Source organism: Trachurus japonicus, chromosome 2 (assembly GCF_045865225.1).
Source record: "Trachurus japonicus isolate A0001 chromosome 2, Traja_1.0".
Lineage (NCBI taxonomy): Eukaryota > Metazoa > Chordata > Actinopteri > Carangiformes > Carangidae > Trachurus > Trachurus japonicus.
This window is the reverse complement of record NC_140908.1, coordinates 12,430,399-12,453,269: the sequence shown is the minus strand read 5'-3', so window position 1 is coordinate 12,453,269 and position 22,871 is coordinate 12,430,399. Positions and strand designations below refer to the sequence as shown.

Here is a 22,871-nt window from a genome sequence, read left to right as displayed (position 1 = left end):
ACTTTCACTGCTTCCCCGTGCTCTCTCTCTGGCCCAGCGCCATGCGCTGCTTAGCGGGAATCTCAAATTGAACCTAATCGGTTCTCCAGTCACCGTGTTTAAATGGTCTTTTCGCCAGGTTAATGGGATTTCCTCTGAAAGGTCTGCGCTCGACGTCTAAAGTGGTCCAGACAATCGCAATGAGCTCCAAGTCAAGTGTGATTAACCCGCTGACCCGCCTGTAGCCATCGCGCCTCTGCTCCCTCTTAGCCCAGTCCAGTCAGGTTTCTTATTAGGATGTAAACAAGGGAAAGAGGAAGGAGGACAACAGATAGGAGGAGTGCGTGTGTGTGTGTGTGTGTGTGCAGCCATGATGGGTTACTCACTGACGTTGTGTGCACATAGTTTTCTGTTGGGACTGTTACCAATGTTCCCTCAAAATATAGTAGCTGATAAAGTGACTGACTTCCTTCCTCCTCAACGTTCAACTTTGTTTTCAGTCTCTTTGTCTGATGTTTCCTTCACGGCAGCTTTAATATCAGCCAGTGCACTCTTGTTGCTTAACACTTGTATACTATGTTGTCTAACTAGCCAAGCCTGATAATAGAGCGAATTGTTCCACATCGATCCACGCGGGGCCGTGGTGGTGGTAATCATCCGTTTGTGTGGGTCAGTGTCTGTAATGATTTCTCTCTTCTTCTGCCCCCTGACCTTCACGTAGTGTATCTCAATGTGTGTGTGTGTGTGTAGTGGTGTATTATTGTTGAGCATTAGCCAATGAACCATCTTTTCACATGTCAGGGAGGCAGAAATGAGCGGTGTTATCACCTCTCATGGCTTCCTCTGACACCGAATGTTCACTTCTTTGTGTCAGTGAAGCGTCTCTGCCTCTGCATGTGTGTGAACACATTTATTTTTTTTCCTACCTTGATTTATCTGGTTCCTGAACCTGACAGCAGTGTTTTCTGTCGCCAACCTAGAGAAGTTTTAATTTTCCAATAAAAACAAGTTGTGTGTTGGCTTTGAGAAATTGTTTTTGGACCATTTAATCATGAATGACTCCTCAGCCCCACGGTGCGTTATGTAAATGCAGCTGTTTGAACTTTATTATAATCATTATGAATTTTATTTTACACTTAATATTTGTTTTTCTGTTTTTCAGCTCCTGCCCACGTCAGAGCGTCACAAATGGGCCTGATAGGACCTCTCACTAATGACCCGCTTTGTGTTTGCACCAGCAGGAGTTAAAGATACCAGGTAATGTGTCTGGAGACCAAAGCGTATAAACCGTTTTGTCATCTTAAAGAGTTAAGACACACCTACTGTCCGTGGAAAATTGCCATCATTTGTTTTAATTCGGTACCTTTTGATGTCGCTTCACTTGTCAGCGGATATCTCATTTGGGAGGAAATCTTCACACGTTCACGTCAAACGCTGCAGGCGAAGGATTCCTCCTCCCTTTTTTTGTCAAAAGTAGCTTGCTCTAGAAATTAGGGTTGATTCTGTGACAGCCACAGCACACGTGTGAGAACTAGGTCACGTAGTATTTAGAATACTTACTACCAGTGCTTAAAGAGGTTACTCGTGCCCACCTAGTGTGTTAAAGGGAGTTGTTCCCTCAGTTCCTGTAACTGCAGGGTTTTATTTTTAATTAGACGTAGAAATCAGGACCACACTGCTTATACAGCAAAAATGTATAATGAGTGTCTTTGATAAACCTCATTATTGTGTAATATGTCAAAGAATAACTTTATTTAATGAATTAGTGGTATTATAGCTGCAGATATTCTGGTCTTAGTGGCTGAAATTATTTCACATACATAGGAGTTCATTGAAGTTAGCATTAGCTAATCTTAGTTTGTCATGATGCTTTTGTTCAAAAAGGAAAAGAACATGTTCTTATGTGTAATTACAAGTCAGATATTTCTAATCAGTTTGGACTGGTAGCTGTCTTGTGCTGGTGGAAACATTTGAGCTCCTGCTCGACTGAAAATGTTTAATTCTCCACAGCTGAACTCAGCTGAGCAGCTTCAGTACTGAAAAGGATTTCAAATAAAACTCCTGAGCCAAGTTCTGCCGTATTCAGTTACTAATGTTTGCATTAACGGTCGTGGCTCGGAGCGAGTGACATAATATTTGACATGAGATGCCAAGTGTGAGAAAGTCAGTGTGTAAGAGTGTGTGTGTGTTTTGTTCTCCTCAGGGTGTGAAGGTATTAAACCAACTGGCAGGATTGGCTAAGATCGTGTCGACTGATGGGCCAGAACAGATGCACAGGTATACACACACACACACACACACACACACACACACACTCACAGGAGAGCTCTGCATGTAGATAATGTGCTGTTTTCTTTGCTAAACTTTCACACAGAGATCAGATTTAGATTTTTGCATTTAAGTCATGTATCTCCTTTTCTTTCCTTCCATTCTTCAGTAGTTTAAGGTTAACAAAGGAAAATTATTGTATTTATTTTTTCAGCAGCTGTGAATTTCAAACATTTTTTTTTTTTTACCTCAGCCTCTCGTGAAGTGAGAATGAGCCAGAATGTCATCACTTAGGACGACTATCCTTAAAATTCCTGTGCAGAAATTTAGGATGCATAACACCACGAACACACACCCAACACACACACTGTTTCCCAACAGGTGCAGGAGAAGATCAAGTTGCAACACTTTTCTTCTCCCCCCTCCTCCCTCTCCTCTCCTCTTCTCCTTCCCGCCTCTCTCTTTCTCAAATTAATGCCAGCGAGAGCGGCTTTAGAGACATTTCTGACGTGTGTGTGTGTGTGTGTGAGCAGGAAGGGGGGGGTGTCGCTAATAACCAGGCAAGGTACACTAATCTCCGATGGCAACATTTGGTTTACCTTAAGCTGGAGGGACAGCTGTATTAAAAGCAGGAATTATCCTAATCAGTTCAAACTCCATCCTCCTCCCTCCCCTCCTCCCTGCTTCACCTCTTTGCATATAAAACTTCCACATTAGGCTTAAGAGTACAACGGCTTAGCTGCTGTTCGCCCTACATCTGTCTTCCCCCTGCGACAACCAATCAGAAAGGTGGGATGGAGGGATGAAAGGAGGGAGGAGGATGACGGAAAGGGGGGAAGGTGGTGCACGAAGGAGAGGAAGATGGAGAAAAGATGCAGGACAGGAGCTAAAAGAGGCGAGAGTGGTAGTTCTTGAATATTTTCATATTTAAGCTCCACTCTGCAGCTGTTTATTATATACAAACAAAAAGCATGGTGCATTGTTTTAGCTTCACCTCCACAACATCATCAGTGTAACACACTTCATATTACTGTACCACAGTTACAGTATGTAACCGTCTGGCACTTTACTGTACACCCATGATCATGAAGTAATCCTCTGACCCCTCCTTCTCTTATTGCATTTCCACCAGACTGCTAAACTAACAGATGTGCTCAGATACAGTATGTCCTCACTAACTTCACATGAACTAAGAACTTTGACTTTTTATCATGTGAAGATGTTTTAGTTGCTGTTGCTCAGTTTTCCAGACAGATTCCATGCAGTCAGTGCAGGTGTGCCTGTAAACGTTTATGCTCTGTGTCCAGGTGTGACACATTTTTTATGTTTCCGTCTATTTTATTATTTATAGCAGGAATAAAAGCTGTGTTTCTTTATCTGAGGTATGTATGTTCGACCTGTTCCGGCTGCACTGCAAACAGCTTCTATCTGGCTTTTTTTCCCTCTCTCTTTCTCTCTCTCTCTCTCTCTCCGAGGCCCTCGGCACCATAAATCCGACTGATTACTCCGCACCCCTTTTGCTTGACTGAACCTTCACAATCAGCCGTGGCCGCCAACAATGAGGCCCTGATGAATCAAACATCCATGGCATTAGTTTCACCTTGCTGCCCCTTTCCCATGCGCCGCCGCCTCTTTGTCAGGCCCCGGTTTGATGAGAAGGACTACTGACACTGGCTGCACCTATTGATAGACAATTCTGTAAAGACGGACCCCAACAACCCTACCAAACACCAAACGCTCCTCCCTCCTCATCCCCCCCTTTTTGCCCCCAAAAATAGACGACAAAACTTGATTGGAGCACGGTACTAAAACCCCTACTGTCTGGTTTTGCAGGAGGCTTTGTGTTTAGTTTTTGGCTTTAGGGGGGGCTTTATTGCAGTGTCTCAATGTTTGCCAGGGAGAGTGTACTTTTATGAAGTCCCCCCATCAACACACACAGGCCAAAAACCTGTCACCGAGACACTAAATGCATCCAGACTAGGTCTAGTGAAGCCCTGAATGAGCAGGATGCTGTAAAGTTAAAATGTGTGTGTCATCATTAGATAAAAGAGGAAGGGACAGGAAGTAGTTTGGCAGTGAGATAATGTAGTGTACAGTCATACAAGTCATGCTTTTGTCACATGTCCGGTTTTTGGAGTTTAACTCGACATAAAGCTTCAGATAAGAATATAATATATTATGTGTCTTTTATATATAGCAGCTGTAATCTGGTGTCTCTGCTGCAGAAAACTTGGTGTGCAAACTATCAAAAGTAGCCCATTAATTTCCCTACAGGCAGAATATCTGCAAAAGAGGTTTTAGGATAAAGGGTAAAACCGAGCGCTGCCTTCACCTGAGCTTCCTCCCAGGGGTGAAGAAGTCTTCTCTCAGTGTAAATCTGATATCAAACAGCAGTTCTCTATTTTCCCTCTGCATTGGGCACAGAGGTGAGTTTCTGGGTGGCTTTAAGTGGTGGTCTGTGTGTCTGTATCTGCGGTCTGCGTATACAGCGTGCAGCGGGCAGCTCGGCCATGCTGTGCCATCGTATCACTAGCAGAAGATCAAACCCTAAATGTACTGTGAAACCGTTTGGGGCCACTAACAACTAGCACAGAGCTCGGCAAACATGAGTGTGTGTGTGTGTGTGGGGGGGGTTGGTATAACCGCTCAAGGCTGCTTATAATGAGAGAGAGGGAGAAACCCAAAACACTGCACTGTGAGCAGTGCTAACTCACCCCACAATCACTTATTTATTGAGATGTATTTGATTAGATTTGAATTTAATTGACATTTGTAGATAAATTAAGAGTTTCAGTCTAAAATGAACAGAAAGTGGAACCACATTAAAGTTTCTTGTTGAGTTTTAATTATAATTCTCACTGGTAAAAGTGCTGAGGAGAAATGATTTGTCCAGGAGGACTGTTGACCTGCAGTGGTTTTAGTCCCATGTTACACGCCCAGATTATTGGCAAATAAATCTCATTATCTATCTGAGAGATGAGAAGGATCGGTTAGCCTAGCTTAGCATAAAGAGTGGAAGCAGAGGGAAAGGACTAGCCTGGCCAGATGCCTGTAGAGCTGCTCCATGCATCCACCCAACACGTTATACCATCATTACATTGCACTGAAAGACGTAAATAGGGTGCGGAGAAAATTAACCCGAGTAATGTCTCAAAGTGTGTCTTCATTTTCCCGATGAGCTCACTGCAGAACTCCCTGGATAGAGAGTAGGGAGGAGTGAGAGAGTGAGTGAGTGAGTGATTTCGGACACAGCCCAAATGTGTAACTATCCTGAAGACATTTGTTTATTTACAGGTTGAACCACAGAGATACGGCGCGGTAATCACTCAGCTTCAGATGTGTTGGGAGGAGTCTAATCACATCCTGATCTTAGATAATTGTTCACTCTCCATTAGAAAGCTGTGTCACTGCTCCTTTAAGACAGATCTCTGTTCATATTTCTCCTCAAACTAACTTGTTCTGGTTTCTCACTGTGAGCAGGTACATCTCCAGGTTCAATTGGACAAATATTGATATTGATATATTCTTTTATTGACAAATTTCACGGCCACCGTTCAGCTGTCACAAAGTAAATTTTGCATCATTCATCAGGTGAATCGTGTCCAGCAGACATTATGGTCTATTTGCCACTATTCCCAATATTATTCGGCAACTCATTCACCATTTATTGTACTGGATGCTAAATTGTTTTTTTCAATATTGCAGGGAATGTTTTATCAAATTTTGTTATTTGTTGCTATTCAGCTTCTCTAACTGGAGGTGGTGTCGTATGAAAGAAATGGGTAAAAAAAAACGGAATACGTCTGCATTTCCCCCCTCATTCTCTCTTTCTACACCTACCCTCGTGTGTGTGTGTGTGTGTGTGTGTGTGTGTGTGTGTGTGTGTGTGTGTGTGTGTGTGTGTGTGTAATGTCCCTTTCTCTTTCTCTCTCAGTAATATCTGCTGCCCTCCCTCCCGTGGAGACGCTCAGCAGGTTGCATCACATCTCCACAGCTCCGGGTGGAAAGGAGATAAAACACAGGTACATGTGCTGGGATGTGTTCAGTATGTTTGTCAGACCGTGTGTGTGTGTGTGTGTGTGTCTCTGTGTGTGTAGGTTGGTCTCTGCAGAGGTTACATGTGTGAGCGATGTGCATATCTCCATGTGCAAGTAAAGCAGAGTGTGTAGGTGGGTCAGTAATGCTACTGCTGCTAATACTGATACTGATGATGATAATAATAAACTTTGCTTTTAGTAAAACTCAATGTACATTATAAACAAAACTTTTATAGAAATGTAAACAATAGTAATTTAGTCAGAAGTCGAATCTTATAACATAACATAACGTAACATAACAACATAACATAACATAAATGCTATTTTTGAGTTATTATTTTCAGTAAAGGCTCAATTACACCAGTATAAACCAGCAAACAAACTTTTGACTTTGTTTATGGAAAATCCTGCATTTATGTCCTGGAATTCATCAAAATACTTTGTGTCAGTGTGATGACAATGCATTGATGGTGAACATAAGATATGAGAACAACACTAATAAAGATCTTTTTTTTTTTTCTTTTTTTTTAGGAGTCTGGTATAGAGACTTCTGAGGCGTGGACGAGCAGACAGTCGGTGCAAAGTACTTCATCTCCCAGGATTCACTTTGGTAAGTAACAGCTAAAGATTATACTTCCTAGAAACCTGATAAAACATTCAGCAGTTTAAATCTGTTCTGTTTTTGCTTTTTGAATTTGCTGATTATTACATAATCAGCTAAAGTTGTAATATATTGAAACCACCTTTTATATGAAGCTCCAACAATGTGCATCAACAACATGGATATGAAGGTCTCACTTGTTGGAGCATGGTGCAGGTTGTGTGCAGAACCCTTTGAAGCCTTTAGTAAAATGGTGCAGCAGCACGTGGATTGTCCGAGCTTACATTGAAGCTTACATGCAACAGAATCCTTTTCTGTTGCGCATACACACACACATTTGGAGTATTTCCATGGAATAGAAAAAAATCCCTCTTTGTTCGGGATGATGGCTTCCCCTCAGTCTCAACATGTGTCCAGCCCAGTGAGGTTTAAATCTGCCCACCTGTCCACACACTAATCCTCCCAGCCTTATTACAAAACTGTGCAATTAATTAAAGGCTCAATCGCTGGGATTAGTAACCTACATTCAACCTGATACTCATATTAGTAACTCAAGTATCCACAGAAAGTATGTTTTAAAGGATTTATTGAAAAAAAACAAAAAACGTCGGCTTCAAACGCTTCAAATTTCGCAAAACTCTCCAAACAAGCGTCAACTCTTCACTGTTGCCAGGAAACGGAGACAAAAACACAACAAGCAGAGGTGGCTTTAGTGCGACAGCAGTGCTATTCTCGTTTACAGTGGCATTACAGAGATTAAGATTATCTCCTCTGTATGTTTACGGCATAATGAAACAGGTCTGATATAATGACCATCAAATCTGGATTAGGTCATTCACAGCACAAGAAGGAATTTATTCCAATGATTACTGTGAGCAGGCTGAGCCGCACCACAATCCCTGTGCGGGTTGACGTATGCCTGAACACCTCCCACACACATACACCTATTCACACATGCGCACCTTGATACACACACACATACACACAGTGGCTTTTGTGCATTTTCATATTTCACAAGACTCTGTAGATTTGTCTTTATCTCAGCGATTCCTTTTCATTTCTTCTAGATTCAGTTCTATTCTGCTGCTATATTCTATTATTTTGCTCATTCACATGTAGAGACACATGCAGACACACACAGCAGTGTGTGTGGGGGTGTGTCTGTGTCTGTGTGTGTACAGGGCCGTTACAAAAGCAGGTTACGGCAGCACAGAAATGACACGGTGCAACAGATGATGGGCATTATCCCATCAACCTGCTGTTTCTGTACACACTCTGTTCCCTCTATGTTCTCTTTGAAAGGACAGCAGGAGTGTGTGTGTGTGTGTGTGTGTGTGAGAGAGAGAGAGAGGGAGAGATGGATGAAGGGGTGGTGGGGGTGGCGGTGGAGGGGGGGGTCCTTTTACACACTCAAACACACACCACTTTCATGCACACACACACTCTGCACCTGTCACAAACAGCCTGTCAGAACAGGAGAAAAGAAACTTCAGCCATGAGGAAGAGCTGAGGGAGGGGAGGGGTGAGCAGAGGGGTGAGGGGGGGAGGGGGTGTCTGTTTGAGCTGAGATGATTAAACTGAACTGATTAAAGATATTTTGTTCCTGTATTAATTGTTTTTAAAGCGGCAGCGGGCAAATTCAGTACCTGTTACCCAGGAATGTAAGCTGTTAGATGAATACACATCGTCTCATCACACAACAGTCAGCAAACAGAGGGCGACTACACAGGCTCCTTTCTATAGAAGCTGAGGTCACATATTGTGTATGAAAACATGGAGCATATTTGATACAAACGGGGACATCCCACATGAGGTCTGGACCGTTTGAGTGCAGTTAAATTCTGGCAGAGGAACCGTCTCACAGCAGGAGATAAAACAGCCAGATAACAGTCGCGCCCAGACTGACTGACAGATACACAGGCTTTGATAAAAAATAAAAAAATAAAAAAACGACAGTGCTGAGGTAGTGTATCAGCAAACACGAGAGGATCTGCATACATACGAGTGTAAACCTCGTGTGTAATGTACCTCAGCAGAAGGTTAACTTCACTGCCTGTAAATTGCCGCCACCCCCCGCCACCGCCACCGGACAATAGGCTCAGCAGTGGCCTGGTGATTGCCTCTTTTCAAATGGAAATGCTGGTCGCCTCTCTTCTGCCAGGTTCCCTTAAGCAGTGTACAAATTACAGTTTACAAGGCATGGAGGAATAAAAAAAAAAGAAAGAAAGAGGAATAGACAGAGAAAGAGACGACAGAGGGGAGGGTGAGCAGAAGCAGAATATCTTTTCTCCCACTATGTTTTTTTTTCTTTTTTTAATACGGCAAAGTGACATGTAAATTAGCCTTTAAGTGCTCCACTCGGGGACTGTGATCGTGCCCTAATTGTCACAGTCAATTGTGGCCAACAGTCTCTTCAATCCAGGCAGCTTTTGACAACAAGCACGCCAGGATCAAAAGACGAATCATCGACTCCCCTCCCAACACACACACACCACACACACACAGACAGACACACTCACAGTGGTGGCTGCAAAGAAAAATGGTCAAAAGTGAAGGGTGAGAGTGATGGCTTTACTCGGTAAGGACAGAGAGATGGCAGGAAGTGGTGAACACAACAGCAATTTGCTTCCTACGCCAGCTTATATCAACATTCCCCAAAATCCTCTGAGCGTCAAGATAACAAACGCCACGGATGACAATGCAGGAAAGGATGGTGTGTCTAAAATGAGCAGTGGAGGTATACAGTGCATCCAGCAGACCGTGAACTGACTTTTCTCCAAGTCCTACAGGGCCATAAACTTTAGCGGAGGATAAAACGGACGTGTTTGTCTGTGCCAGCGCTGAAAAATAATGCAAACCTTTTGAAACCCGCAAACTCTGGAGTCTTATCGAGGAGGCCAAGGGTTCAAAACCGACTCGTCTACAAAGTTCTGCCGCACTCGGAGAAAATACATCAGTCTGCTGGCGTCTAGTTTAGAGTTAGTGATCTTTTGGGCAGACACACAAACACACTCACGCTATGTTTGTAGGCAATGCATTGAGGGATGGTGAGTTTGGACAGTCGTAGGCGAAGTCTGGGAAGTGGGTTTGTTTTACTGAGGCTACGTGCTCATCATGTGTTTGGCACAGCGTCCTGGTTTTAGATTGTCAAGAGGACAACTGATTTAAAAGCTCAGTGCAAACCTCACACTCCTGTTTAAGCAAAGAGAACTCCTTCAGGTGCAGCTATGTCCACTGTTGTTGTTTTTTTTGCATGCAGCTAAAATGTTTTGTGAGAAATAACCTGCTGAGGAAATATTTATAAAAGATGATATCTGCAAACTGTCCTCCTGCAGTATCTGCTCCTGGCAACTAAAACATGATTAAAGTTCTTGCTCAAAGCTTTTGGTTAAGTTTAGGAAAAGATTGTGGTCGTGGCAAAGTCTTTTTTCAATATTCAACCACAACCACAATCTTTCCCCAAACTTAAGCAAGTGTTTCATTACTCTAAACTTAATAAAACGTAGGCAGGTCACAAACACCGCTCTCTAATGTCAGAGTCATGACCAACCTGACCAGCCTTTTTTAAGGAAACTGGCCTTTCTGGAGTGAAAAAAAGCTCCCAGTGCAGCGACTGACATCCGTCTGAAAGCAGTCTGACAAAGTAAATAGGTAGTAGAGGAACTTCTTTTGTCAGATGCATCTGTCACATTGTTAATAACATTTGCAGATTGATTTGGGAGTTTATCTTTGACCTACTTAATCACTTTTGCTTTCACCTCTAAATAAAGTGGTTTAGATAGTCTGGGTAAATAGTTTATTGTTGGACAAAAGTCCAGCATCTGTCCACCACGTCTCAGCCAAATGTGTTTATGTTTCCCGATATCATGCTAACAAGCAGACAAGGGGAAACTTCCAACCTTAAAGGGGGATATTATTCCACCCAAGACTCATCCGTTTTATATCCAGAACCAAACGTTTGTCATTAAATCATTTTAGCCTTATGAAATTATCTGCTTGTACTCAGATAAACTATCCGTGAATAGTCCAACTGTTCGAGCTTTGTTCCCCTTGAAAAGGAAATGCAACTCTTGGCAGATGCATGTCTGGTGAAATGATTTATGGGTAATGAAGTCCCTCAAAGTTGACTTTCTTTTTTTCTGCTGTTTAGGCTGCAAAGTATCAAATAGTGAAAAAACATTTCTGCACGAGTTTAGTTGAAAATCAGTCACATCATCGTTCTGTCTCTCAGACTAAATAAGAAATAACAAACTTCCTGTTTATGGAACTTATGTATTTGCGTGTGTGTGTATGCATGTTGTGCTGTTGCAGGATTACATGTGATTGCAGATCTTGTTTTTCTGGCCTTATCAAAACACACTAAGTTTCTAAGCCCTTTTCCTCTCCCTCTGCATCACAGCAGCTGATGCACGGCTCATGTCAAGAGATCTGAATGAGCGGAGAGTCTCTGAGCGTCGGACAAGGTTTCTGCAGATGTAAGTTAGATCTTTTAATTCTATCTTTGTGTCCTGAGAGGATGTAAATTCATATACAGAGGCAGATATTAAGAGCATGCCGATATGCAAATGTCTGTCAAGATTAGAGCTACAACAATTATTCAAATGTTTGATTAATTATTCATCGGAGACGCTGTCAATTATTCATTTCAGCGAGAAATGAGTGGTCTTTTATTTTTTCTCCTCTTCTCAGAGTAAAAAAAGTTTTCTTGTGGGATCTATCAGAATCCCAATCAAAACCATTTCACTTGTCAAGTGCAGTAAATGTGCAGGATTTGTTTTGGTGGCGCTGGCACAGAGGCTGCACCCGGACCAGGCTGCAGACAGTTAGACTCTGCAGATCACATTACATAAATGTGCAGCGTCCCTTTGTGTCTGGGTGCAAGACACTCACAGCATGTCTACTAATGGTTAAAGCTGCGTAGCACAGCAACATATCTGGTTTGATTCTGGCTGAGGACCTTTGACCTTTGGTAGAATAGCTACTTTATTGTCATTCAAAATACACAGTGTGCATAGAACACACATGTGCACATCACAACGCCTGTGATCACTGAAACCTTCATGCATGTACTGTAGGACCGACTGCAGCTCAGTTTATTCTTTCTCAGCTGAAGATTCATTAGACCACATTTCACCCCTCACCAAAGAATCTATGTTATGTTAACACAACTCCAAACTTGAGGACTGATACATAACAAGCTTCACTTTCATGCCAGCAATCAATACGAGTGAAAGAGTTTTTATTTTTTACTCCACCAATGCTTTTCTCATAATAATTTAAGTCTTTGAAAGTGCACATGCCCAATTCCTGACTTCCATAGAAATATCACTGAGGCAAAGTGCACTTACCATCATCTCTTGGCACATTCACCACAAGAAATCACTCCACTAAAATAAGCATTGCAAACAACACAGAGTGCACACGAGTGAGAATGAAAACAAAAATAGTACAGAAGGTAGAGAATATGGTAACACTTGTGTTTAATAAAAGAAAAGTTTGAGTTTGTATTTATCTTGTTTCTCCCAACCTGTTGTTTTCTGGAGCTGCAGAACATCTGACCTCTTTCCACAGGAATTGAAGGGAAAAAAGAAAAGATGGCCAACACATGATATGTTTTCTTTTTCTTGAGAGAGTCTCAGTTGAATAAGTGGTCATTTGTAGAAGCCTCTGCTCAGTTTTCAGCTAACAAGAACAACATAAAAAATCAATACTTTTTTGGTGTAAGCATTTGTTTCTGCAGCAATCTGCTATGCAGCGGCCTTGTTCTCTCTGCGAGCTTTCTTGTCCGACTGAGAGAGATCAGAAATGCACAGAGAAAGAAGAGGCTTTTTCCCACTCTCTTGCTCATGGCAAATGTAAACTAAATTCTTTTTGCATGTTTGAGGAGTACTCGCAGATCACACGCTCGAGCCTTCGCCTCCCAGTCTTTAATTGTCCGTCAATCTCTGGAGCTGCTGTGGTGCTGAAGCTCTTGCGGTGGCTATCACAGAGCCAGAGCCCGTCGAGAGATGTTGAGTTTGATGTCGCAGAGCTGGAAGAGCCACAAACAAGCGCAGAGAAGAGATGTGATCTAGGGTACGATGGCTTCTCTGTCATGCATTCAAAACCTCTGAGCACTACAACGATCGTTATTTTAATTAAAAACTTGCTTTCGGGGCTAAAGCACAAACTGTATGCTGAGGGTTTAACACTCGAGAGGCCGGGCTGCAGTCGCTTGACAGCTGTTTTGAATTGTAGAAGTGAATTTTCAAAAATGTCCCTCCTCTTTTTTGTGTGGACCCACTTCATGGTCAGAGCAGCTTTGTTTGATTTTGAAGTGGTTATAATTGTATTTACACCAACTCCTCCTGCTGAAGGCAGATTGTTGAAACTCGCACACAACCTTCGTCTTTCTCCATTCGCTCCATAATAATCAATAACAGATCAATAGGACTTTTTAAAAGTTATCTAGCCACTAAACTCCACATCTACCGGACTAATCGATAAAACATGGAGATATATTTTGGTCGGTGATAATTGCTTTTATACAACATTACTGCCGTGGGGAAATCTGAATCATCACAATGATGTGTTTCACCCAGAAATCTCCTCTCACCCGTTGTCGTATGTGGAATCCGTGCATGATGCAACTGCAGGGAAAAACGCCACCACCCAACACAACACATGAGGACGAGCTACTGTGGGACAGCTGTGTGACGCTGCCATGAACTTATGTCATTCTAACTGAGAGTGGCCGAGGACGCTGAGCTGATGATGAACATGTGTTACCTTTTTATTGAAATGCAGAATATCCCCATGTTTTTTATATTATTCTAACACTTTTGGATGCAGTTCCTTTTACAGAATTAATCCCGGATGCATTTTATAGTTATCGATAGGAGTGTCTGTAACAGACTGTTAATGAAACCCACTTCAGGGAGCTGTAAACCCGTCGTTAATTACCGAGGAGGGTTTGGGTTCCTCTTGCTGGACACGTTTCAGTTTCAGATGATGATTCTTACCTGATAAGAATAAAACTCTGGAGGAAAAGCTGAATCATTATTTGACTTGGAAACGTGTCAGATGTGTTTCTGCCAACAATAAAAGGATTAACTGCTGGCACCAAACTTCAGCATTCAGCAGCTTCAAGCCAAAGTGTGAGCATCATGTAGCCACATCCACTGAGCTCTGTGCTACCCTGACCTTTGACCTCTCCACCGTTAGTCATGTGTAATGTTGGCAGGATCTTAATAATCTGGATTTATAGTATATATTTAAAACTTTCAAAATAATGACCTGTCTCTCTTTTTTCTCTGTGATGTGTCGTCATCAACAGAAACATTTCATCCATCCACAATCCTCAAATCCCTGAGGAAGTCTCTGACGTACTGTGACGACAGGAGGAGGCGTTCAGGGACATGCATGTACTTGTTAGAGAATAAAGTCACACACGCCTGTGTTTCTTATCAGCAGAAAAAACAACGTTTTTCACAAAGAGACGTTGAAACGGCAACAAAATGATGATGTTCATATGATTTCAATCTGATTCATCATTTTAAAACAGGTCTTAATTGCGTGTCACATATCATGTCGATGACTGATGGTCAGATTGTAACAGGTTTGATTGGAGCAGATGAGTGTGGTGTGGTGTTGTTGTTTTTTTTCTTGAGAGTTGGACTGGGCATAGATTCATCACTGGATGCACCACAGTGTCATGTGACTCTCACAGATCTAAATTAGGCCAATAATCAGGGACGCCTGGCGGCTGAGTTGTTGAATGCACAACATGTACATGCAACTGTGTTTCAGTCCCGAGGCGTGTTCTGCTGTGGCATCCCTCTCTCCCACTGGGTCGCTCTTATTTTTCTATTGTAAATGACAGCAGAAGCAGGAAAAAAAATCACTGAACAAAAATATTAATTGTAGCTTTCATGTGATCTTTGTGCCGAACATATCAGTGAGCCGATCTTCTCTTTAATAACTATCACATATCAGAGGGTCAGTGGCGTCGGCTGGCGATGTGCTTCAAGCTGGAGTCTGATTTCACTCTGCAGTGAAACCTGCTGCTAGTCCAGGGTTTGGTTTTCAGTGGACAGTTTGAGTGTGTGGTGGTGATGAGGAGGCTGTTGTAGAGGCTTTTCTATCTGACTACAAGACAATCACACTTCTCATGCTGCTTTATGCAAATCAACCTCAATTATATGACACAATGCGCCAGAAACTATACGTCAAGCCTTTTCAAAAGGATGTTGTCATGCTGCAGTGACCTCTGACCCCTTGCTTTTAGTAGCTTGTTTTGTTGATATTGGAATCAAAGCTCGTATATAATCAAACATATGATCGGCTGAATGACTGAATGACTGCAGCGTGCAGGGATTTTTATTATTCTGAGATCAAGAGCTGTAAAACGGTGATCTTTGTTACGGCATCCCCCCCGTCATATAAACTTTGAAGGCAGTTCAGACACTGAGTCATGTAATAGCAGCCGACAATGTATGGTAAAATATAGTGGAGTGTGTGTGTGTGTGTGTGTAATTCGACTACTCTATTGAACATACAAACAGAAGTGGTGATTAAACTGACAGAGTCTGAAAATCCTGCGAAACATTCCTACAGCCCCACTGCACCGCTGCGTTTATGTGTTCGTGCTGTCAAAAAACTAAAAGTGGGCCTCTCTACACACACACACACACACACACACACACACACACATAAAGGCAGAGAGAGGGAGAGAAAATTAGGATTATAATCTTGGTAATCAGCAGTCACGCCTGAGGCAGACAGCTGCAGAACTGCACAGCTCCAATTTAGGTGTTGGACATTAAAAACCATTAAACCCAAGTGAATTTCTACTTATTGATTTTTCTGGGGCAACATTTCAACTTCACAAAATAAACCACGGCCGATAATGTGCTGCAAAAGCTTCAGATTTTTATTTAGAGAATGAGAAAAATACAGAGGAGAAATGAGCACTGAGAAGTACAGTAAAAAAATCACCACAATGCATCAGAAATAATTAATCATTAATTACAAATCTGCCTTTTTATTGGACTGTTCATCTCAAAGCCTCAGTAACAATTGTGCAAAGCATAATAAACAAATGTTTCCTTCCTCCTAACTCACCACATCACACTGACAACGTGCGCAACAACATGTTTACATTTTTAATCTGAAATTAAGCATCAAAAAAATCGAGCACAAATTATGAACCCATGCAGAAGATGATGTTTTTGGACCCCCCCTCCTCCCCTCATTTAAATCAATATATTCATTAAGCACAAGGTCCCCCTATAGGTCACACACCGACTGTAATCCGTTTTCACGGTGAATATGTGGCCCCACGTAGCACAGGCTGTGCGTAAAAAAGGCGAGGTGCCACTCCAGGCTTGCGTGGATGAATGGGACACAAAGCTGTGTGTGAGTGTGAGTGTGAGTGTGAGTGTGAGTGTGTGTGTGCTTGCGCTCGCGCGTGTGTGTGCATGGGAAAAGAAATAGTGTGTGTGGAAGGGAGGGAGAGAGAGAGAGAGAGAGAGGGAGCTGGACTGCTTCGTTTACATGCAAGCACCGTGGCAGTAAATTACGCATGACAATAATTCACCCAGGACCGGATCCACTTTCGACCCGAGAAAAACGGGAGGCGAAGCAGCTTCACCTCCTCGGTTTCTACCTCCTCCGCCTCCTCCTTGTTGTTGGATAAGAGGAGGAAAATAATGATGATTTAAAAATACTGAAGAGAATCAGAAACTTACCAACAAACTCTGTTTGGCTTTTGAGTCCCGAGCACAGCCGTGTGGCCCCTGCGTCCGTGCAGACAGAGACAAGGGTTAAAGGAGGCATTTGTAAAAAATGATAATAACAATAATAATATTTCATAATAATATGACTTAAAGAAGAGAAGAACAATAATAATACATGTGAGAAACGGAGTGATAAGTATTAAAATGTATAAATTGGTACCAGAAGTTCAGACCCTGTTGATGGCTGATTTTCTTTTTGCATCTGTTTGTTTTTTTTGTTTTGTTTAGTTTTTTGTTTTTTTTGGATGGGGGGTGGAGGAGGGAGGGGGGCATCAACCAGTTCAGCCCCTTGATTGATGATTTAATTAGCCATACAGTGGCGAACTGCAGGAGGACAGGACACAAAATAATACTTTATTTACATAACCAATCACTGCGCTGCAAAGGTGGAGCTTCCTCTTTCTCCCCTCTCTCTCTCTCTCTCTCTCGCTCTCTCTCGCTCGCTCCCGCTCTCTCTCTCTCTCCCTGCGTGTGTGTATGTGTGTGTTTTACCAGTCGGACCAGACTGAGATGGTTGACTTCTGTAATAAATGCGAGATTCATCGTGTTAAGTTGCGTCCAGGACTGAAAAAAATCAGTGTAATAGAGTCGGAATATTCCTGTGATATTCTTCTAATTCTCCTGCTGGGACCCGCAGCGCGTCTGCGTCTCTCTGCGGTGACTTTACAGTCACTTTATTGTACTTTATGGGATTTTTCAGCTCCTTTAGTATCATCAGAATATTCCTACTGAGGCTGCGGTCTCTCTGTCACTGCTCCGGCTGCAGCTCGTGCAGTCACACTCCTGTAACATCACTAATTTATTTTTGGATTCACTTTTGGATCGTTTTCGTTAGGGGGTGCAATTGGAAAATGCAAATGAACTGAGGCACAAAGAAAAAAGTAAAAATTAAAATGATTTTTAGTGGAGTTAGTTTCCACTCACACTCTGACAGGGATGAAGCTGCAGACACACTGATGCTGCAGCTTCATCACAGCCTCTAAAACAATTATTTACTCATTAAGCTGCTAAAACAAATCCATCTGAACTTTTTTAAACCTCCAGAATTAATTTATTCTCACACACATTTTTGATAAACTCCACTTGTTTCCAAACCGTCTCCAGCTTCCTGGTCCTTTTCTAAAATTCCCAATAAATTCTCTGACATCCGCTGAATTATCCCCCAATAGAAGCAACGTTTATTAATGAGTTGTCGCTACACTTGAGAGAGTTTTTACCAAATAAAAAGACTAAATGACATTTTTTACAGCGGAGATAAAAGCGAACATCCCCAAACCTTTTGCAGCCGCAGCCAATTACAATAAGGAGGAAAATGTGGAATTGCCTCCCCAGCCCAGCTCCTGCAGCCCCCCGTATCAAGCTGCCATTTCTGCAAATTAAACGGAGTGGAAATAGAAATAAAAAAAGAGAATCCTTACATGATTGCGGCCGGTGTGGACGCGCTCCAAGTTTCTCCCCCCTTCCACACACACACACACACACACACGCATATACACACATTCACACGAAGAAAGAGAAAACACACTGTCGCCTGTTCTTTGCTCCGCGTCGAAGCCCGACATAGTTGGTTTCACTCAAAAAGAGAAGAGATGGAGAAAGAGAGAGGAGAGTGAGGGAAAGAAAAAGAGGAGGAAGAGGGGGAGAAAGGAGAGAGGGAGGAAAAAAAAACTTCACGTTCAACCCAGAAGATGCTCACGTTTGGCTCTCCTCAATTATCCCCTCCCGTGAAGATAGGTGGCGTGCGTTTCAGGGGGCTTCTCCTCTGTGTTACACGGCAAAGAAAAGGAGGTGGAAAGAAAAAAAATGTCATTAGAAGAGGCGTAACACGTCAGTCCCTACCCAGGTTTGTTTCCTGGAGTGGGTGTAAGACATCAGTTGTAAACCTGCCCTAGCAGGAATAGCGGTCCCTCCCTCCTCCCAACTATTTCTAAGGCTTTATTTCTAAGGCTTTATTATCACCGGTGGAAAAGGATCCGCTCACCGACGCGCTCCGGTATCATCCTTCCTCGCGACTCCTATCCACAAGACACCTCTTTACTCTCCTAAAAGCAGGTATGTGTCTCCTCTCTTTTTATTTATAGCGCTTTTTTTGGAGAAAGCTTGGATATTAAACTTCCATGCGCCCGCGTCAGAGTTGGAGCTCAACTTTGCCTTACCTGCACAGGTGGAAATAGGTGCGTTTCCTCGGGTTTTTCTCCCCTTTTTTTCCCCCCGTGATGTTGGAGGCGTCCTGCGGGCTCCTGACAGCCGGGGAAATGTGCTCTTTGCGGGGCGTTTTGGCGCTGCACAGCACCGCTATCCTTTGGAGGAAAAAAGGGCGATATGCATCCCGTCTCCCTCTGAGTCCCTTCAGCCTGTATTATATTAGTGTCTGTTTGTGTCACTCAGCTAAACGCTCAAGTGTCCACAACAAACAAAACCTCTTGTCAATATTCACTTCCCCTAATAACGGTATTTGCGCTGATAAATTAGCTGGCGAACCGAACATCTCTCACAGGCGATCTGAGTCTTATCGCTTTTGTTTATGCGCCATTTGTGCCTGAAAGATTTTTTTCTTACAGTGCGGAGTGAGTTGGCACATTTTAACAATTATTTCCCAGCTGCTATTTATTAACTGTTTGGATTTAGTTTATTAAACCTTGAAGTGTAATTTTCTCAGGCGAGCCCGAGTGTTTATTGAAGTTATATGACTTTTAATCAGACCACACAGTGGAGGCTTATTCCAGGCTCAGGCTCTTTTTCGCTCTCGCCGTCTCTAACGTGTAAGATCTGGATTTGACCCTAAAATCTGACACAAATTTGATTTATTAACCTGTTAGGCGTCCTGAGCCAAACCCGGGACCGAAAGCGCAAAACGTGAGAGGATCCTGTCAGTTTTAGTGCAAATAAGTCAAAAGGTTAAATTTTCCTAAAACTGTAGAAAAATCCAAAGCGGCTTGTGAAACTTTTCTGAATGAAATAACAATAGAGTGTCAGGTTTTCGCTGCTGTTCTCACTGGCGAGATGAATAGTGGTTTTCCTAATAAGAGAAATTATAATTCCCTTCCTCCTCCTGCTGTTTGCTTTGCTGTTAATGCCACTAAGCTGACAGCCGATCAGCTGAAAATCAAAATTAGATGGACACGGATCCCCTCTCCGCTCCTTCTCATACTTTCACCCACGGCTCTTTTTCTTTTTTACAACCCGTCCCTCCATCCAAGTTACATTTGCAGTTTCTTGTCCGCGTCCGGCGCAAGTGGATCTCCATGCTAATTCCCACATTGTTGGTGCTGCTGTGTGTTTCCCGTCAGATATCAAGCTGAAATCAAGGAATCGAGTCCATGCGAGCTGCCATCTGATCCCACACACACTTATCAATGAAGCAAGAGATCATGGCGGATGGCCCCAGGTGTAAGAGGCGAAAACAAGCCAACCCGAGACGGAAAAACGGTAAGAAAATCACGGGGGAGACAAACCAAGCAGTCGGGGGGGGGATATCTTTGGATGCAAGCCTGGTTTGAAGGTTTCCACTGCGGTTCGGGGATGTGTGAAGGTCCGCGGCTGGTGCGCATATCAGCCTTCCCCTTTTACGCAGGGATAAAGGGACCGTTATCCGGGGGAGAAACTGTGCGTAAATGCGTCCGTGCTGCAGCCCCACTCGAGCCCTGGGAATCTTAAAAAATAGCGGCTTTTTAAATGTGTATTTTCGGGGGATTATTTTGAGGAGGCTGTGAGGAGGGTAGTTGGAAACTTGTGGATGTTGGAAAGTTGGGAGTGTAGCGGTGCCGGCTGCCTTCTCGCCGGGACAAACCCCGCCATGGGGGACTTGCAGCGGTCACTCAGAGCATCGGTGGCTGGAGCACGCTCACGCTGCTCGGTGTAAAAGTCCAACCTTGTGACTTGAGTTTTGATTTGCTTTAATCCACGCGCTGGCATGCGTTAGCCGGGATGTTTTACCTCTGTATATGGGCCTTTACATCTCCACATTTTCTAGTAATTCAGCCCCACATTGTCGCTGTTTTCCGGGACAGGCTGAGTGGTGAAATTATTCACAGGAGATGGCAGCTGATTGTTGGCTCAATTTGCAGACCTGTGCGTTTTTGTTTACCTTTACCACTTAGTTTATTGGCGTGGAGTAATCATATATAAATAGGATGACATGTCCGATAAATGCTGGACACTAATTGGGGTCTGGACTGGAGCACTAGGTGGAGATTTGTTGGTTTTCTTTCCCCATTTGACTGCACACTTTCCCACAAGAGGCAAATCTGCAGTGACATTTCCTGGCCCCGTTATTCCTGATTATTCCATATAGTCTCCAAACACACTGAGCGAACTGAGGCTGTGTGAGTGTGTGTGTGTGTTTAAGAGAGTAAAATATCGAGGCTGTGATTCAGCAGCTCAGACGAGGCTTTTATTTGCTTTCTCCACAACAGTTTTTTAATCTCTGCCCCCACAGGTTATTTATCTAGATCAGATTTCATTTATTGATTTCATACAATCAATAGCAGACAAGCATTTTGTTCCACACTAAATAGCACAAGAGCACAGCAGAGGAGCTGGAGATTTCCAATATATATATATATATATTTATATATGTATGTACATATGTACATGTACATTTGCAGTATTTGCACTTTAAAGGAAAAATAGAATAATAAGAGACATTTGGAGAGATGACAGCCTGTTTAGCCCTGGCCACCTGTTTAGTTAAAGGGGGAGTGAGAGGGAGAAAACCAGTCTTGGCTTTTGTACCAAATGTAGCATTTGATAAAATAATATTAGCAAAGCAAATATAATTTTCACACCCTTAAACCTGACGAGAGACGGCGAGCTTTGGCAGAGTGTGTAAAGAATATTTATATCTGCTATAAAAGCCTAGCTTCTTCTTTTCATACAAGAGAACACACGTTTAAAGAAAATAGATTTTATATCAGTATAGTAAAACCACAAATGTGACCCCCCCCCACCCCCCTTTCTTTTTTTCTTCCATTACAAGTAGCTCTGTCTGATGACCCCCACCACCGCCACCCTCCCCTCCTCTCTCCCTCCCTGCCACCCATCCACCCCCCCACCACCACCCTGCCCCTCCCCTCCCCTCCTCACCCCCAGTCCTCCCCCCTGGGAATGCAGAGGCTTATTGAGGCTTGGCCACTCTGGGTGTGTGTGTGTGTGTGTGTGTGTCTCTGCCTGTCTCCCTGTCTCCCTGTCCTCTTCCTGCCTGGCTGTGTGGACGGATGGTAGCAGGGCGAAGCGTGTGACAGCCGGCAGGACACACTCTGACTCCTGCAGCTCCAACTAACACAACGCCTTTGAATGCACCACAAACACAAGACAGAAAAATGCATTGCGTACACACACACACAGGGGTATTTCTAAATATTTTAGCAGATGGAAGGCGGATGCACCAACTCTTTCTTCTCTTAACTAACAAATCAGATGAATATACACAAATCTGAAATATGTACAATTACAGCTAATTTCTCTGAGTGGTTGTAGAGGTGCTGCTGTGTGTGCGGGCATGTTTCGATGTAAATTTGAATCTGCTTGCCACCTGTCATTTTTTTGTTGTTGTTGAAAAAATGTTTAGTTTAGTTTTTATGTTTTTATTTCAGTAACTGAGCCGTTTAAATTTTATTTTTCCGTAGCGTGTTCCTGGGACTGGAATTGTTGCGATTATTATTATTATTTTTTATTATTATTCTGCTGGTTAAAAATGGAAGGGGCATTTCAGCATTTGTGCCAATTAGTATTAATGAGGCATTTTGCTCACTAAGTTGTCTAACCAATGACATTCTCATCCAGATGACTGTTGGCCTTCAGGGTTGGAGGTGCTACTGTAGCTTTACTCACTCACTGCCCAGTCTGTCATGTGGTATTTAACCACAGTTCATGACTTTACCCCCCCACCCCCCCTCTCTCTCATCCCGCCGCTGTGAAGCCTCAGTCTCCCAGCTGATGGATTGAAAAGGCAGCGATATTTAAAAAGCAACAAAACCTGAGAAATTACATTTTTTTATCGCCCTGTCCCCCCCCCCCACTGTTAAACTGCTCAAAAAGCCCTCTTCTCCTCTCCTGGTGTGAAACTTGATCTCTGCAGCGTGAAGTGTTTGAGAGTTTGGCCCTCGCCAGGTGTTGCTTGTCACATCCAGCTGTGAGCGCCCAACAGAAAAGCACTCGCACACCTGTCCTTTATTTTGATATTACTCAACCAGCACATGCATCACAAAC

At 43.1% G+C, this 22,871-nt stretch overlaps 2 protein-coding genes across 5 annotated transcripts in view; both read left to right on the top strand.

Annotated features, from left to right (window-relative positions):
- Nucleotides 1–1,053: 1,053 nt before the first annotated feature.
- On the top strand, nt 1,054–14,288 carry LOC146990931 (uncharacterized). The gene is made up of 6 exons (XM_085801552.1): nt 1,054–1,236; nt 2,183–2,256; nt 6,182–6,269; nt 6,816–6,894; nt 11,285–11,360; nt 14,201–14,288. Exons 2-6 carry the CDS (start codon nt 2,249–2,251, stop codon nt 14,256–14,258), a joined length of 309 nt encoding a protein of 102 aa, XP_085657678.1. The 5' UTR covers nt 1,054–1,236; nt 2,183–2,248; the 3' UTR covers nt 14,259–14,288.
- Nucleotides 14,289–16,913: 2,625 nt separating this feature from the next.
- The window catches only part of zeb2b (zinc finger E-box binding homeobox 2b), an 85,207-nt gene continuing 79,249 nt past the window's right edge, over nt 16,914–22,871 (top strand). For 2 of the 4 annotated variants that reach the window (XM_085801539.1, XM_085801522.1), the window contains exons 1-2: nt 16,914–18,713; nt 19,952–20,090. In XM_085801539.1, the coding sequence (XP_085657665.1) occupies nt 20,018–20,090 (73 nt within the window). In that variant the 5' untranslated portion in view covers nt 16,914–18,713; nt 19,952–20,017. The remainder of the gene's footprint in view (nt 18,714–19,951; nt 20,091–22,871) is intronic. The other 2 variants (XM_085801530.1, XM_085801512.1) reach the window with 1 other exon arrangement.

Coding starts and splice junctions, on each gene's coding strand:
- LOC146990931 (XM_085801552.1), top strand. Junction 6,270..6,815: donor GGAAAGGAGATAAAACACAG/GTACATGTGCTG, acceptor CTTTTTTTTTAG/GAGTCTGGTATAGAGACTTC. Junction 11,361..14,200: donor CGGACAAGGTTTCTGCAGAT/GTAAGTTAGATC, acceptor CGTCATCAACAG/AAACATTTCATCCATCCACA.